This window comes from Dunckerocampus dactyliophorus, chromosome 5 (assembly GCF_027744805.1).
Source record: "Dunckerocampus dactyliophorus isolate RoL2022-P2 chromosome 5, RoL_Ddac_1.1, whole genome shotgun sequence".
Classification (NCBI taxonomy): Eukaryota; Metazoa; Chordata; class Actinopteri; order Syngnathiformes; family Syngnathidae; genus Dunckerocampus; species Dunckerocampus dactyliophorus.
This window is the reverse complement of record NC_072823.1, coordinates 24,944,480-24,962,943: the sequence shown is the minus strand read 5'-3', so window position 1 is coordinate 24,962,943 and position 18,464 is coordinate 24,944,480. Positions and strand designations below refer to the sequence as shown.

Below are 18,464 nucleotides of genomic sequence, written 5' to 3'. Positions count from 1 at the left end.
CGGCAATAAGCCGACAAGTTGGTCAACTTTAAGATTTTACTGAAGCAGTGGATACCGGCTCTCAACTTAGATCCGACGACATTGCTGGGAAGACTCAGCAAGATGCTCGTTAGCTCTCAGCATTTTTTTTTTACCTGAGGACTATGCTGAATTTAAACCAGTCTTGTGCGGAAAGATACAGCCATCCCATAAGCTGACAACCCAGTGAGAGCGGACACTGTAAGTCAGTGGTCCCCAACCCCTGGGCCGCGGCCCGGTACCGGGCCGTGGGTCATTTGGTACCAGGCCGCACTGGAAAAAAATAATTTCCATTATTTCATTTTTTTTATGTTTTATTTTGAAAAGTAGCTGGATTCTCTCTGTTACATCCGTCTCACTTGACGCATGTCCATTGTGCGTGTGCTAACTTTATCTCATGACGCACAGATAGACTACTACTGTATTTTTACCATTTTTCTTTCACCTCATATTTGGTGTCAAATGCTGATACTATGTGGGAATGCATAAAGGTAAGTTTTGATGACTTACTGAGTGCTAATGTGCACATTTGTCTCAAGTTAATTCATGCTAGCGATGTAATCATCTTTCTGGAAAAACTTGGCTGAAACTTGAACTGGTGGATGGTGGGTTGGCCTTCATTTTGTGCTTTTAATTTGATGTTATTCATGTCTTAGTTTTACAGAATACATAATAAATAAGATAAATTAGATCACTATAATGTACGACCCCCCCCGGTCCGCGGGAGATTTGTAGGAACACAAGCTGGTCTGCGGGTCAAAAAAGGTTGGGGACCATTGTTATGTTCTTATTTTGTCCATGAAATGTTTAGCGTTACTGCTCCATAATAACGCTACAAGACTGGCTTTGTGTTTCACTGTAGCTGGATCTGTCTAGCACCTAGCAACGTTATTCTCTGCCTGAGAGGAGTAAAAGTAAAAGTAGTTGGCTGCGGCGGCTCTCACAAAGTCCGCCACGATCAGTAAATGCTCTCTCTGTGCTGGTGCTGGAAGCAGCGTTCGTTGCTATGGGTTCTATGAAATCAATGCGCCCAGGAAAGAAGTTCCGATAATGCTTGAAATGATGGAGAGATTTTTTTTGAGGAGGCATTTTTGTGATGCAAATGTATTACTCTTTGTTTTGAGAAGCCAAACTTTTTACTTAAGTGCCCCCAGCGACTAACCGGAACTACCTTCCTCAAACCGAAATCTGAACAAAACTGGGCTCACAGGATCAAGTGGTGGGGTAAGTCACCGTTGAGGCACTACACTGCTGATGGGGATGTCATACAACTTCACGTCAAAAAATCCAAACTATCCCTTTAAGATGTACAGTGTCACTTATGTCCACTCGTTGACATACCATCTCACACACACACACACACACACACACACACACGAACACACAGCCTATGTCTCTCTCTCTCTCTCTCTCTCTCTCTCTCTCCATAAATGGTAGCTGTCACCATGTTGGAGCACATCTGGATCTCATTGGTCTCAGGAAGAACTCAACTCAACTCGCAATAAAAGCCTTCTCCACTGTAACCGTCAACTTCTGCACCACTCCGGGCGAGGGGGGTGGGGTGTGAAGCGCGAGGGGGTGAAAAGGAGAGAGAGAGAGAGAGAGAGAGAGAGAGAGGGCAGAGAGGAGGACGTTACTGATGAGAGATGCGGAGATATACAGAGATACACGTTTACGTCAGCGTACTGACAGCAAATGTAAGACATCACGCGAGGCGATGTGGGAAAATCCCACGGCCGAGTGCATTAAAGTGCTAATCCCTCGACAGCTCGACTCTTACATGACGCCATGCACAAGTGTTCACACTGCAGGGACAGATGATCCATTTAGGATTTGCCTGACTGTGCGTGTGTGTGTGTGTGTGTGTGTGTGTGTGTGTGTGTGTGTGTGTGTGTGTGTGTGTGTGTGTGTGTGTGTTGGGGAGGGTGTGTACTGCTGCATGTGTTGCACAAAAATATTGTGACACATTCCACCTTCAGGTAGTGAAAAGTGAAGAAGCTGTGAAGAAGTTGTGGCGTCTTTACAGCTAGAACAGCTTCCACTCTTCTGGGAAGACTTTGTGAGGTCAGAGGCCATTGATGTTGGACCTGACCACTAAACACTGTTCTACTTCTTCCACACCAAACTTGTCAAAATAGGTATGCCTTCATGGATTTACATTTTTATATACAGTGGAACCTGCTTATATTCACACCCCCTGGACTGACTGACTGACGTCAACACCGAAAGCAAAACTATTTTATTAATATTTTACACTATTTTAATTGGTGGAAACATTTTGGACAACCCTGCACGAGACCATCAGTGACTGCATCATACAGTCATTAAAGTCGCATTTTTCTCCAAAATACAGCTTTAGAATTGCTGATGTACACGTGGCTGACATACTGGCATTTTGGCCAATGAGTCCACTTTCCAGTTTGACCATCTGCGTCCAAAATAAATAGCTTGGTGTGGTTGGCTTGGAGCGTCGGCATAGGTTCATAACTCAGCGGACGCTGGGTCGGGAGCCAAAAAACGGAAGGACTTGTGGAATTATTGTCCCATGGTTGCAATGAAAACACTATTATCTTAGCATAGGGTAGAATGAAGGTGAATTACTGTGGCTTGGCAATATAGCTAGCTTTATATCACAGCAACATTGGAACAGGTGCGGCATACATCTTCTATTTGATCCTACACGGCCCCTGGGGACATTTTCTCAAGATGATGTCTTCTTGACGTCTTTACGAGCTGCACTGTCTAGCCACTGTCTTATCTCGCTTTCCTCTCCTGACCAAAAAAATAACAAAGCTCTATTTTTACATGTGGATGTCTTCACTCATGCAGCAAAGACACACAGCGTAGCCATGTCAACCTCTGGCAGCATGCCATCTCCTCATGCAGGACACACACACACACACACACACACACACACACACACACACACACACACGCACGCACTTAAAATTCACAGCGCAACCAACGGGGTTCATTCAGGCCAAATGTGAATTCTTTATAAAATAAAGGCTGTGCCTATAGTTTGGACACAATGCACAATGCAACTGCATAAATGTCTAATGTAATCCACATATTAAAAAAGTAGATAATATAACAATTTTTTTTTCATTTTAATCCATTCATCTTAATATATTTTTTGTAGCCTTTTATATAACATATTTTCTTTATTAAATGTTTTTAAATTATTCAAGTAAATGTAATGGTAAAAATACTCAAAATGTTTTTTTAATAATTAAAAAAAATGAACTTAATTTAATTAATTTCTCAATTATCAATTATCAAGCAGTGAAAAGTACATTACTATTAATAATCTGCAAGTCGTGCTTATTTATAGTAGTGCGTCTGTGTAGGCTCTCAGTCGTACAGGAGTTGTCCATCGAGGAAAAGGCTTCTTGAGACGTCATCTGTACTTCTGTGTAGAAGGTGTCGGACGTTTCGCTTACTGTATTTAAGGCCTAAGCTACCAGCACTTATTAGTTTGCTGACGAAGCTCTTTGGATGAGGAGCGAAACGTCCGACACCTTCTACACAGAAGTACAGATGACGTCTCAAGAAGCCTTTTCCTCGATATTTATAGTAGTGTTTCAGCGGCATGTTCCTGATGATCCATGATGGTTCTGTGTGTGCGGCTGACGCCACGCTAACAATGTTTGCTTTGATATATGCTCCATGACAGAAATTGGCATAGCTTTGATCGATGTTTACTAGCAGGAAGATGCCGTAAAAGGATCTTTGCGGAAACACAAGTTTGTTTACAAGGTAACCTGAAAGACTTTCAGGCTTTTATTGTGGAGGAAGTGTTCCTGCAGCGCGGCGTCACTTCTCATAGCAGCCTCGTATCCATCTCACTAACCCCCAGCCCCCTTCCCCAAAAGTGGGCCAGCGGGTTTGTGAAAATGACTCTCTCCCTCTCTCCATTAAGGATTATGTCCTTACGTCTTTTTTGTACCCTCCCCCTTTCCTTTCTCGCCTCCCCGAAGGCTGAGGTGATGTGGGGTGGGGGGGTGGGGATGCAGGGAGGAGGATGAAGCAGAACGCTTTCATCTGCTCAGTGTGGTCGTGTAACATCACCAGCAGCACAAGCGTCACATCAGGAACACACATACAGTAGCTCACTTTCATGCCTCCATCGTTGTGTCCACATTCACTACTAGCTAGCTTTACTGCTTGCGTAACATTTCACACAATTAGAAAGTTTATAACACAAATTCTGATAATAATTCAGTAGGGCTGTACAGAAAAAAAACAATCGGGGGGAAAAAAATTGCAATCTTAATTCACACTAAAATGCGAAAAATATATAAATATATTACATTAGGTAATATATGAAAAGTAAAAATATCAAAACATGCCAACTACTGAAGAATTATAAACGCTGCCATTTAACTCAAGGACTGACGCTTCACTGACATCAGCGTGACGGCTGACACTTCCTCCACGCTGTTCCTGTCCCTCAGCCATCCTCAGCGGCCAGGGCAAGTTGCCTCCACTGGTCTGGCCAGCGAGGCGCGCTGGCTATCATTCATCAACTCGCAGGATTAATTCTTGCATTAATTAATGAACTTTTCTTTTCTTTTTTTAATTTCAATTTTTATTTAATTTTATTTTATAACTTTATATTATTAACTTTTCTTTTGACCTATCTTCATTATTATGTGCACGATTGTATTGTGGAGTGAGTGCGACTGCCATTTTTTTACTTGATGGATTATATTTTCTTTCTGTTCATTTCTATTTTAAAAAGTCCCCCGTCAACTGTCCCTCTGAGACAAAATTACGAGAATCCATAATAATACAGTAAAGGGTCTTTCACTTGTATAGCTCTTTTCCATCTCCAAGGCACTCGGAGTGCTTTGACACTGTTAGCACATTTACCTACTGATGACGCAGCATCAGGAGCAACTGGGGGTTTCAGTATCTTGCCCAAGGGTACTTCAACATGATCACAGGAGAACTGAGGATCAAACCCGCAACCTTCAGGTGGGGAGACGGCCACTCTACCACCTGAGCCATGCCGCCCCATAATAATGATCATTATAATGAAAAAGGTGTGATTTATTTATAATAAAAGCACATAGTCCTAAACATGGAGTGTGCATGTGCATGCGTGTGTGTGTGTGAAAAAATCATCAGAGAATCGCAATCTCAATTCAAAGCGAGCAGATTGGTGGAGCCTTAATATAAAGATATAAAGTAATACATAGTCCTAAATACTATAAAATAGAGATGTCCATTATTTAAAAAAAGAATGACAGGATTACAAATGAGAAAGGCTTGCAAGGAGATGAAATTATTAAATGATTACATTCATGGTTTGCCACATAAGGGGGCGGGGGGTTGGAGCACATGTGAAGATTAAGCAGCTTTAAATTTAGATTGAAAAGCCAAAACATTTGCTATCTATTGCAGCAGGAGGATTTAGCATGATTAGCATGAGGCCAGAGAGCTCACACACATACGCACACACATCCACACTAACAGAAGAAGTGATGATCGTTATATTTGAGAAGAAAGACTTGCTGCTTTTTATGCTAGCCCTGTTGCTTAATTGAGGGTAGCACTCAGCTGGAAAAAGCTCACAAAGAAAAAGTCACGTTAGAATCTTAAAATCAGGGTGGTTCTTGGCTACAGGGGTTCAAATGTGCCTCTCAGACTGAACAAATTCTATGAAAAATGACTCAGTAGCAGGTTGGACTTGAAGACCACTTATGTAGATCTAGTTTGCACACTTGGCCCAGATGGCGTCTCTCCAGCTAATGTTTGTAATCTCATCATCTGCTTCTGATTGCGGCGACACCATGCACCATGCTGCCATTCAATCAGGTCCATTTGGATCTGTCCACTTCCTGTAGGAAGCCTTTGTCGCAGTCTGCTGGGTCAAAGTTTGCTGCTAACCCTGAGTCTGTTTGAAGAACAATACCATACGGATGAAAGCTTTATGGTTCAGAAGAGCTGAGATGATTCCACCACTTCCAAATATTGCATTTCGCTGAAAAAACAACATTTGACACATTTGACTCATTTTCTTGTGACATCACTCGTGCGTCGTCATCTGCACCATTGTCTGCGCCATCGTCTCGTGATGTCACACGTGCGCCATTGTTTAATAGCGTCACCCATGTGCGATTGTGTAATAACATCACTGGTACATCCTCACACCCACACAATTTTAAGCAAAATAAACTTGGATAAGTCGCATCAGACAGGCAGACATCAGCTGTTGTGTGGAACGAAACAAAAAAATAAAAATAAAAATTAGTGATCGGATTTGTTGTCCTGTGGACAGGGCAACAGTGTCCAGCTGTCTGCTGTCAAAACTGCAAACTGTCCTCGGTTCCCCGAAAATGGAGACCAGGAATGCTCCCGAGAAAGACAGAATGCGAGGAAGATAATCCAGCAAACAGATGTTTGGGAGATCATGGAAGAATGCTGGCTGCCAGAGGACATGGATTACCGGCACGGACGCGCTAACAGGAAGTCGTTGGGTCATCATCATCGCAGCTATTCAACACATACCAATGTAAAATAAAGGCTGCTGTATTCTTAACCCCAAGGAGCAAATCTTTCCGGACAAAACATCAGCCAAGAGGGCTATCTGTTGAAAAGTCCAGTGTTTCCACTACCATTATATTAGGGTGAGGGCGCCCCGCCCTGTCATTTAAGGATACCTTCCATATAGGAGAGGTCTACATATTGTTCTCTTACTACAAGTAAAACAAACTAGTTTGTCTTATTTACACAACAGCATGTCATTTCTGTCTCTTCATGGTCACATTTACAATTTCACATTTGCTATGCGGAGGAGTGATCGTATTAACTAAATGTTTATGTTTTGACTTTACGGATTTGTTTTCTTTTTAATGCTTTCTACTATGGAAGTTTATGAAATGTAACTGTGGAGGAGCGACTGCAATACAGTCGGCTACGTGGCACAGGTGCATGTGTGCACATGTTTGTGTCGGTGATCTTCCGCCTGACCCCCACTCAGGAGCGCGCGCTGTGCACGTGTCCACCCCAGATGTAACTCTAGAGAAACAATTGCATTACAATTTGCTACAATTGGCTAGTATGTGCTTGTGTGTGTCAATACACAGTATTGAATTCAGGAAAGAAGAATAACTTCCAGGATGGCGTCCATGTTGCCGCTCTTAGCAGAATGTGCTGGAAGCTGAAATCAGTACCACCCTGAAGAATAATGTAATTAAGTGAGCTAATGTTGCAAAAGGAGTAACAGAGACCACAAACCATGGAAGGTGTTAAGACGTTGCTGTTGTGGATCAACGGCTCGCGGGAGCTAGCCGGAGGTAACCTGTTGTCAGCATGAGGCTGCTGGATCTACACAGACAATGCCTGCAATGAGTGAGTCTGTTGATTAATTTAAAGCAAGCAGAGTTTGGTTCGAAACGCAGCGTCATCAGGCATGGCCAGCTTGTGCAGACAAACGTAACAAAGAGCGTCCACTACAGGTAAAATTATGTTAAATGTTAATTTATCAATTTCCTATGTCATCCTTGTGGCATTGTTATTTGAATGTAAACTGTGCATGTTAAAAAGCCTTTAACATACCTATCTGCATAGATTTTTTTGTGCAACATGAGTGTAGTAACATTTTTTTTAAAAAGGGGTACCATGCCCTCGAGGCATAACCTCCTCTCCTACCTTTCTACCATTGCAAAACACAGTAAAAGTATGTTAAATTTCTCCATGTCATGTTTGTGACATTGTTTTTTAAATGTAAAAATCAAAGACACCCCAAAAATGAAAGTGAAAAAATGATGCAGCAGACTGGTCCATTTTGCCAAAATGTCATTGTAGCAACTCAAAATGATTCTCATTAGTTTGTGTGGCCCCCACGTGCTTGTACGCATGCCTGACAACGTCGGGGCATGCTCCTAATGAGACTACGGATGGTGTCCTGGGGGATCTGTTTCGGAGCTCATCGTGTAGGTTGTATCATTGTGATCCGCCATTTCAAAACTGACTCGCTCCTCATATGATGTCACAGCTCTACGCCAAGTGGATGAAACCCACCAACTTTGAAATTAAATTGCTAAAGTTTCCCACGACGTACAACATTTTGAAACCTGTTGTATGTGTTTAAAAGAAAAAAATCCTGTTTGGGATAACCTTTCAGTCCTAACACACTAAAGACACAAGTCTTTAAAAAGACAAGGGGCCAAGGCACTACCTGGAACCATCCATCAGCCACAGGAGACAGGTCGCGTCCCTCAGGGCCTGCTTTAGTGCACTGAGGACATCTGGATGGGAACCATCTGGTGAAGGGGGCGAAGGGAGGGCAGCAAACACAGGCTGTAATCTGGACCTGTCTAAACTCTTAAGCGACGCCACACAATTAGGATGACTTGAGGTACCTGCTCCTCTTTCAGGTACCTCGTTGCGCTTTAGCAAAGGAACGGGCCTAAAACATTAGCAAATATCTTCCATCTCAAAGCCAGGACAGCATTTGCTTTTGGCCAATTAGGGCTGTTTTTCTCTCCATAACTTTTTCACTTTAAAAAAAAAATCTTATATTATTACGTTCATCAACTGACCTCAGGTTTTTAGTTATGAGACGACTTCCTGCTTCATTATTTAAATGGCATTCCAGCCTGCAGCCATAGTTCTGACATCCCTTTTTTAGACCACATTGTCTTTCTTCCCTTATTCTCTGACACTATGGACTCATGTCACATTTCTCAGTACCAAAGTTACAAACATACTCAGGAGCAATTGGGAATAACATTCTTGGAACACACAAAAGTTTCATTTTTTTGTAGCTTGCTTTCACCACTTTCACCTGTTTTACGGGGAAGTAGTAAGGGTAAGACAAAGGGGAAGGGCTCAGGGGTAGAAGTGTTGCCCACACTGGTGTATGAATGTGAATTCATATTTGGTGGTGGTCGGGGAGGCCATTGCCGCGAATTGGCAGCCACGGTTGAGTCAGACTACCCCAGGGCAGCTGCACCTACAGATGTTGATTACCACCACCAGTGTGTGACTGAGGAGTGAATGAATAATGGGTTCACTTTCATAGTGAAGCGCTTTGGGTGCCTTGAAAAGCGCTATATAAAATCAAATCCATTATTATTATTATTATTAAGGGGTAGAGCTGGGATTGGCCCTTAGACTACCCTAACACAAGCAACAAGAAGCAACTCATGCTGGTATTTTGATGGTTTTCTGATTGAGTCAGTCCTTGGTCCACCACTGATGCCGCCTTCAAGAAGTAAAACTCCATGCTGTCCTTATTGAACGTATTTCCAGTGGTTGGTTCCAGAAGTCCAACAACGTATCCTATTCTCTGTGCGGTTGATACAGGTGATCCATCTGAGGTTCTTTAACACTAAAACTAGAACTAAAACTGTGACCCTCTGGCCGATTCTTCCTTCCAAAATCCTGAATTTACAAGTTATTGAGTTGAGACTGAGCAGCCAACAAAATCACAGTAAATGTTTTTTTGTTATTTTCTTCAGAGTTGATTTTAAGGGCCAAAGGGTTTTTGGGCTAAAGTAACAAACACAGAATGGTAATATGAGATGTATGAGTCTGAATGTATATGTGGTTGATCAGCTGACTGCAGTGCAAAGACCAGACGAGCACAAATAGCCACAAAAGCCAAGTCCTTCCCATCAGGCTTTCCAGCTGTCTTCCCGACAGAGCCATCATCAACATATCTCCACTGTCTCTGTGATCTCAGATTACCCACCAATGCAGTTATTGTCCATCTGCACTCCATTACCAAAGACTTTTATTTGACAAGAAATCAGAGAAGCGCTGCACGTTGTTAGGTGATATCACCATGCAATGTGATAATGCTCGGCCTCTTGACTTCTGTTAAGGATTCTCATCAATTAGAACAACAAGGCTCAACAAATGGCTGAGATTGACAGCAAAGATTCATGCTGAGCAATCACAGCAAGTTCACTGCAGAAATTAACAACAGTAAACCAAAGATTATCATGAAGGAAACTTTAAAAACTTGCAAATGGGCTCAGAAGGCCTACTTTCCATTGTGTTTTTTGACTGGATCAAACCATAACAATAAGTAAAAGCAGGCCAGTGACACTACCGTCAAACCACTGCAAGAAGTCAAGACTTAAAACAGAAATACCAGTCACAGAACAATGGAAGAATGCATGCTGATTGAGGTGATGAAATCCATCCATCCATCCATCCAGCCATCCATTTTCTGGACCGCTTGTCCTCACTATGGTAGTGGGGGTATGCTCGAGCCTATCCCAGCTGTTTTTCTGGGCGAGAGGCGGGCACAAGCAACCATTGGTCAGGAAATCATGGAAGACAATCAACTCCCGGTATGACACTTCTTTTAGGGTCCAAAAAGTGCACACACACAAACATTTTACTTATACAGTGTATGACATGTTCTCCTAACCTGCAGAAATTACTGTAGGTATATTTTAAATTGTTAGTCGCAAGTGAAATGGAAATTCCATGGTTGTAACTGTTACATTATTGAGGTATAATGTAACGATTAGAGAATATTTTTGTAGTTAGAGCATAGAAAATCTGTTTGACTTTCTAAATACGTTTTTTTTTTACCATTATTAGAGCCCTATAGACATAAAATAACACATCTATAAATAGATAGCTACTTTATTGATCTCCAAGAGAAATTCACAGTCACCTTTACACTCCTATTATTCTTATAACAGTACACAAGCATGGGAAGCAACTTGAACACATTCTGTTTTGCTTCTAACACACACCAGCTGCAAAGCAAGAAGGTAGGCTACAGTTATGGGGCCAAATTACTGCACGTGAATAAAATGTTATGAAGTCCAAATCATCACGATCATCGCCGACAATTTTGGTGAGTGCAAGGTTTTATTTACCACTATTTTGCATGAACTTAACATTGTAAAGTTACCTTTTTCCATCTTTATTTATAATGTGTCGGGGATTGAACACAGCAAAAAATATGTTTTGTGTGCACTTCAACTTTAAATTTTGACTCCCTTGCCAGGTTTTTAGTCAGTAGCTTCGGAGAACATGTCATATACACAAGCTAACAAGGCAATTATGTACGTTCTTTGCCCATTGGTCTATTAGTACTTAAAAAACATAACTCTCCTCTCCAAAATATACTTAATTTAATAAAAGGTTTGAAAAGGCTGAAATGAATCCTTTATTGTAGCGTATATAAAAATTACAGTGGGTAATTCCTAATTTGTCTTTGGATGCTGTTATTACAGGACTGAGCTTTGACTCTTGTTCATGTGTCCAGTGCTTGACCTTGTCTGTTGAACTCACAGTGAACTTAGAGGGCCACAGTTTTCTCCCTGATCCTTAAGTCCTTGTGGACATTTGTGCAAAAGTAAAATCCCTAAATGCACTATCCAGATTGAATAGAATCAGTCACAAAAGAGAGCATTAGCAGCTCACACACTGACTTTGACCTTACAATGACACTGACCTGTGACTGTCTGCATCTAACCATTTGTTCTTGGGGCACATTATTACGGTCATAGGACAGGCGCAAACACCTGATGCCTCACAGGATATATCTGTTGTCATAAAAACACACAAAAATGGCATCAAGAGCACTAAGCAAAAGTCACCATTACATGAGCACCCTAACAGTGGCGCAGGCCTTCACTGCCCTCTGCTTGCTTCAAGTCTCAAGAGTGTGCACCTGATTTCTCACTTCGCTCAGACAGCTGCTTGATGAGCGAGTGATTACACGGAGACTGCGGTATCGCCCTCAAACGCAGCACAACAGCCAGCAAGTGGCATCAACTTCCTCCCAGACTCATGTTCCGCTATCTGTTATTATCAACTCTGTCCTCGCCTGCGGCATTCCCTGACTCTGGCAGGCATCCAGTCGCCAGTGTCCCATATAGTGCTTGTGAAGCAGAGTTGTTTCCAGCACATGCGATATTTGTATAGGTTGGTCTTACGCAACACATACAGAGAACACATTTGAAAACTGGAATATTGTACAGTCCGCATCCAGCGATGCAGCTCCACCCCTGTCCTATAGGTGGAGGTAATTTGAATTGCAAAGGGTGTTCTACAGGGGATACTTGGGAATATTGTGCAAAAGTTCATTGATTTCAGGAGTTCAATTCAGATAAAGAGACTGATTAAAGGTCCAGGTAGTTTTGTGATTGGAGTGCAAACAGGTAGTTTACAATAAACATTTTTTTTATTTGGTTAATTTCATCAGCTGTAAGCTATAATCATCAAAATTATTAGGAAATTAATACGTTCTTGAAATATTTCACTCTGTGTGTAGTGGAGTGAATCTATAAAATAAGTTTCACTTGAATTGAACGAACAAGACAAGACCACACAAGAGTATAGTACAACGCACACAAGAACAAATAAAGTGCAAAAACAGGGCAATAGAGATCAGAAGTTATATACATTGTATACTGTAGAGTTGTATACATGTTGACCAAGTCCCAGGTTTATTGCACGGTTATTATACGGTTTATTGCATTGTTAATTACATGTTTATTGTACGGGATTTTTTGGAGCAGTTTTTATTATAGAGTCTTACAGCATTCGCAACCCCGCATATTTGCGGATTTCTTATTTATATTAAATAATATAGTGTCCCAAAAAACAGACACATTTTAACAAGTGTTTATTATAATTTGTTCAATTTTCAAAATGTAATAACATTTCTAAACATCATTTTATTGTTTTGTCACCGCCTGTTCTCAAACTGACGTCCGTTCTGGTCCACACACTCCTGACAGTGTGAAGCAATGGAATCGCACACATCATGAAAATGAATTCTCTTTGTATTTGCGTGCAGTGATGTTCAACAGCTGCTCTCAATTCAGCGATTGTTGCAGATCTCATAACGTAGGCTTTGTCTTTTAGGTACTGCTAGCCAGGACGTCTCAGCCACCTGCTGAGCTGCGGAGCCGCGCATCACCATTAGCCACTTTAGAGGGAGATGGAGGTGGCGCCACAGGAGGTGCAGTTGTCACCGTAGCCTGATGACCAGGCTAAAGGCTCGACTGTCACTCCGATTCCATCTTTTCTCTTATTAATCATGATCATTCTATACATTCTTTACAATTTAAAATGTGTTTAATACTTGTGTGAGGACTATTACAGGGCTTACATTGTCAAAAATAGGCATTTTTAACTTTTAAGCTATTGTAATTTATTGAGATGCACCTGTCACATTTTAATAGCCAGGTGAAGAGCTACAGACTAGACTGTGTCCGATCATTAAACTCCACACTCGTTTCTAGCACATGAAATACATCCCTATTAGTGATTCAAACGAATGCTATTAGCATTAACTTGTACATGCATTTATGAGCTATGACGTTGTTAGTTCATTCAGAGCCAAAACAGCAATACACGTGTGCTTGAAGCCATTCCAAAAAGGGAATTTATGTTTTACAGATGATGAAGTGTACCACCAAGTGCCCCAGCTGCACAGCTGCATGCCGGCTTGACTGCATGACAATTCCCTCCCCACATGTCCTGACAGGAAGCCGCATGCTGCACAACATGGCTGCCATGGTGGAAAAAGAAAGAGTTCACTGGGTCACGTCTATCCAACTGCAAATGGCACAAATATAACTGTAAGCAGTTTATAGGCAATGACGTCCTATAGTCAAAGCCCCCACCCCTCCAAAAAACATGGAATTCCCAATGAAATTCCATAATCCCTAATCCATCATTGATTCATAATCCAGGGCGGATTAAACAGCATTCCCTGAGATGTTTCCATCAATGCAGAGATTGGAAACAGTGGAAAAGTGGCTTTCTGGGCCATAGGATGTCTCTATGAAAGTCATATGTGCTAAATATAGGTCGCCCATTTCAAATCCGTTTCATGCCTCATCTCATGAGCTGACATTCCGAGGGCAAAGATATAACCTGCTGACTTCTCTTCGGATTTCATCAGGCTTTTGTAGCTTCCACGTCTAATTTAGAACATATGAAGTGGAAGTGATCAGGAGGCAGCTGCACCACACTGGAGCGGCGCAGGGAATTCCTGACTAAATTGAGAAAAATAGAGTGAAGGGAGCAGAGACATTTTAGGATGTTTTCTAAAACTGTGAAGTAGCTTCTCCCACAAACAGAACAATTGATTTGATGGACATTTTTCCTGAGGTGCAGTTCAGGGAAAGGTTATTTGAAAGAGTTTTCTCAATTTCCAGACAAATTTCTCTGTCGTACATGCTGTCAGTTTCAGTACATACAGCATGCCTATCACCATGACCATCTACCATCCTGCTCAGGATCACAGGAAGCTGGAGTCTATACCAGCTGACTTTGGGCAACTACACCGTGAACTAGTCTACAGTCAAGTACAGAATATATACACAGTAGACAAACAAACTTCACTGAGTGGGGGCTGAACCCAAACTCACTACAACAAAAGTCATGCGAGTCCACCACGAGTCCATCAGTGACTCACACAGTTCTTCCGAGGCCTTACTGATTATTTGGTGTCAATCAATTTCTATACAGCGGAATGCACTTAAGTCGTCCCGATTACGTTGTCAACCAGTCTATGTCAAGCAACCCATCAAGTCCCACTCCGCTGTGTATGTTGTTATTATTATTATTAAAAAGTAAGTCGACGTTGACATGGATTGTCGAACCATACAGAATACTGTCGCTACATTATCATCATTCTCCAAAGTCACAAGTAAATGTGCAAGCAATGATTAGTTTCAAATTTCGGCTAAGTGGACAACCGCCAATGTTGACGTCAGTCTGCCAGTCCGAAGGGCATCCAGATAAGCGGGTTCCAATGTATTTACACCTTCACTCAGATTCTCACCAAAATGTAATGTATGATTGCACCAGCCCATCTACAAAGTTTTGTAGAGATAGGATTTGTTTTGTTAGTGTCCTACTGGTTATGGTTAAGTTGTTTCACAACAACCTCATCAAGGACAGCACACATCCACAACACTCATTATTCACACTCCTACCGTCAGGCAGACGCTACAGGAATTTGAAGTCCAGGACCACAAGGCTAGCAAACAGCTTTTACCCACAGGCCATCAGGCTTCTAAACGAAGCACTCACACACGCGGCACGCAACACACACACACACACACACTCAATAGCACTATTTATTTATTTATTTATTTGTATTCATGTCTCTTCTGTTGTTGTTGCTTCATTTATTGGTATTTATGTTTCTTATGTTATTATTCATTTTCTTTTGTTTTTCTTTCTTTTTTTGGGAGAATGAACAGAACAAGAATTTCATTGCATAGCAGAACTACCGGTTTTACTGTGCATATGACAATAAAAACTCTTGAATCTTGAATCTTGAACACATCCAACAAAGCAGCTCCTTACCTCCAGCACAGGCCCCGCCCCCAGGATGATCTGCTCCACCCCGCTGGCAAAGCCCTTCTGGCTGAGGGCGGTCAGGTGATGAATGAGGAAGTTGGTGCTCTGCGTTTTCCCAGAGCCGCTCTCGCCCGAGATGACAATGCACTGGTTCTTGCGGCGCTGCAGCATGGCGTGATAGGCCACGTCGGCCACAGCATAGATGTGCGGCTCCAGCTTGCCCAGCGCGTGGTTGTCGTACAGTTTGACGTACTTGGGGTTGTATATGGGCAGGAACTGGAAGGGGTTGACCACGATGAGAATACTCCCGATGTAGGTGTAGATCTTCTCTTGGCGGAAACGTGCACGCAGGCTCTCCAAAAGGGCGCGCTCCGTGAGTTCCGAGAGAGCGCATAGATCCGCAGGAGGGTCGCTCCCTGCAGGTTGTGGGAGGAAACCCCGTTCCACCATACGGCGGCGCTCCTCAGTCACCCTCAGCCACATCTGCAGGCTGCCACCATAGTGGATAGATCCATCCAGGTTCTTCTCTCGCAGAAGGAAGCGGTAATCATCGCCGCTTCCCAGGCCCCCACGGTTCTCCAAGGCGCTCCTGGGCCACAGCATCATGCGCTGCACGGGGCAGTCGCTAGGATTAAGAATCCACTCCTCGCCGCCAAACTCCTTGACCTCGGCGAGCACGTAGCACTTGGTCCGCTCCAGGCGCAGCCGCTCAATGAGGCACTCGATGGCCTCAGCCGCTGTGGTGTTCTTGCGGGCGCTGACAGGGCAGTAGATGGTGCCCTCCGACAGGGAGCCCGGGTAGACGCGCAGGGAGAACTCCTGGTCCTCCAGGCGCCGCCGCATGCTGCCGCTGGTGGCGGCCATGTTGGCGCTGCTGGCATAACTGCAGCTGCCATCTTGTAAGCTCATGGTGGCACAGCCAGTCCCATCAGTACGCCTCTCTCTGGGCCCGCTGGTAGGAACTCAGGACATCCCAACCTGGAAGAGGAGGAAGATACAGGAGGGTTAAAAGCGGTGACAATTGGCTGCCTCAGGCATTCCCACAACATCCGGTCACAACATGTCATGGCGGCGTCATCTGTCACAAGACACCCACTCAAAAGACGTTCTTTTGGGATGCTGAGGGCAACTTTTGTAATGCACACAGAGGCAGAGCATGACACAAGACAGAGGAATATAGGACGCTTTATGTATTTTAGATACAGTACATCCATCCATCCATCCATTTTCTATGCCACTTCTCCTCATTAGGCTACATATATATTACAGTATTTATACAATATATAAAAATGTGTGTGTTAACAGCTGCCATCTTCTGCACAAAAGTGGCTGTCATGAGTGAAATAATGGACTAATTCACCACTTCTTGTCCAGAGCAACCAGCTGTCACTCACTCACTCGCACACGCACACGCACACGCACACGCACACGCACTCATACACACGCACACGCACACACTGACTCACAAACTCACTCACAAACTCACAGCCACACATTTGCGATAGACACAGCCACATACTGGCTGTGTCTCAAACGGAATCAGTTTGTCAGTACACTTCAATACGTATACTGTGTACACACATTTTGACATTGCAGTGCTGGCCCAAATCCATGACAGTCATCGCGCACTTACCGGAAATGGCGATTGCAATATTGATCGCATATTTCTTCTTCCATTCACTACAGGCCGCCAATATTTTCAAGTTAGTGCCTCCCCTCCCCTATGTAGCCATAATGACGACTATTGAGGATCGTACACTGTGTACTTAGTTCATAAGCGAGCAAATTTTGACAGTGTAGTGCTGTCCCAAAGCCATTATTGATATTGTGCAATTACAGGAAACGATAAATGCATATTTACCCACATCTTCTTCTGTTCGCAACTCTTCAACACTACAGGTTGCTCTTCAGCCACTATTATTTCAAATTAGTCCCTCCCCGTTTTGACTGTTTTAAGTGCAACACCCAGGTACTCAAAGTGCACTGCATGTTGCTGTACTTCTCAGTGTGAATGCACTTCTGCACTTAAAAGATTAAGTGTAAGTACGTACAATAAGTGAGATACAGCATTGGACAAACAAGATGAAACTAATCTGACCTATCACCTCAGCTATCCGAGTCATGCTGGTTAGAACATCCTTTCAAACTCAATAGCATTCTTCCACTGACAACAACTGAAAGTTGGAGGAAGACATAACGAGGATTTGACCAGTGATCCCAGTCATCCTGTATAGGTCATGATGGAAAATGAATATGGTTCTTTTGATTTGAGGGCAAATTAAAAAACACAGAGGTTGTAAAAGGGAGCAATAGCTGAATCAAAATGCAAAACCAAGTTGACATACAATAATTTCGCCTTTCACATATAGACTTCCTGTTTTCACTTTAACCCTCCTCTTCCTCTTTCTTTTCAGTGAAGTACAAAAATAAATAAATCATGCCATCAAAGTCAACACGTTACAAAATCACTCAACTCTCCTGTCAATCAAGGTCAAAGACAAACTGCCACTTATCAAATCAATTAGTCAGTCAAAAACAATGCTCAGCATGGCCAGTGTAAACCACACTGTAACAACAAATAATTCATACAATGCACCCACAAAAGAGTTTTGACAGTCCACGTAAGCCGTATATAACTCACACATACACACACACTTATTAAAGGCATTTTAAACTGCAAAATGTATATGTATTCACCACTAGAACAGATGGAATCCGACTTACAATCTAGCCTTTAGCCTGGTTGTCAGGCTACCGCGACAACCGTACTTCCATCTTCTATGGCGCCACCTCCATCTCCCTCTCAAGCAGGGGTTCTCAATTATTTTCTGTCATGCCCCCCCAGGGGACAGAAATATTTTCACGGCCCCCTCGATTTGAAATACTATTGAGAAACTGATAATATGTGTTTATTAGGGATGTCCAATACTGGCTTTTTGCCGATAGTGTAGCATGTTTTTTTGGGGGTTTTTTTACAGCATATGAACCATTGTGTTCTGCGTCCTGATTCGCTAAGGGAGACCCCGCATTGTCTTCTGCGTCCCAATTGGCTAAGGGACTGCAGACCATCAATCAATCTCCTCCATGCCATGAGTCCTGTACAGTACAGAATGCGTTCAGCTTGCCTAATCTACATAATT

At 42.8% G+C, this 18,464-nt stretch overlaps 1 protein-coding gene across 8 annotated transcripts in view; it reads right to left on the bottom strand.

Annotated features, from left to right (window-relative positions):
- LOC129181892 (unconventional myosin-IXa-like) overlaps window positions 1-18,464 on the bottom strand; it is a 108,153-nt gene that overhangs the window by 60,192 nt on the left and 29,497 nt on the right. For all 8 annotated transcript variants that reach the window (XM_054777631.1, XM_054777634.1, XM_054777633.1 and 5 more), the window contains exon 2: window positions 15,331-16,302. In XM_054777631.1, coding sequence (XP_054633606.1) covers window positions 15,331-16,233 — 903 coding nt within the window. In that variant the 5' untranslated portion in view covers window positions 16,234-16,302. The remainder of the gene's footprint in view (window positions 1-15,330; window positions 16,303-18,464) is intronic.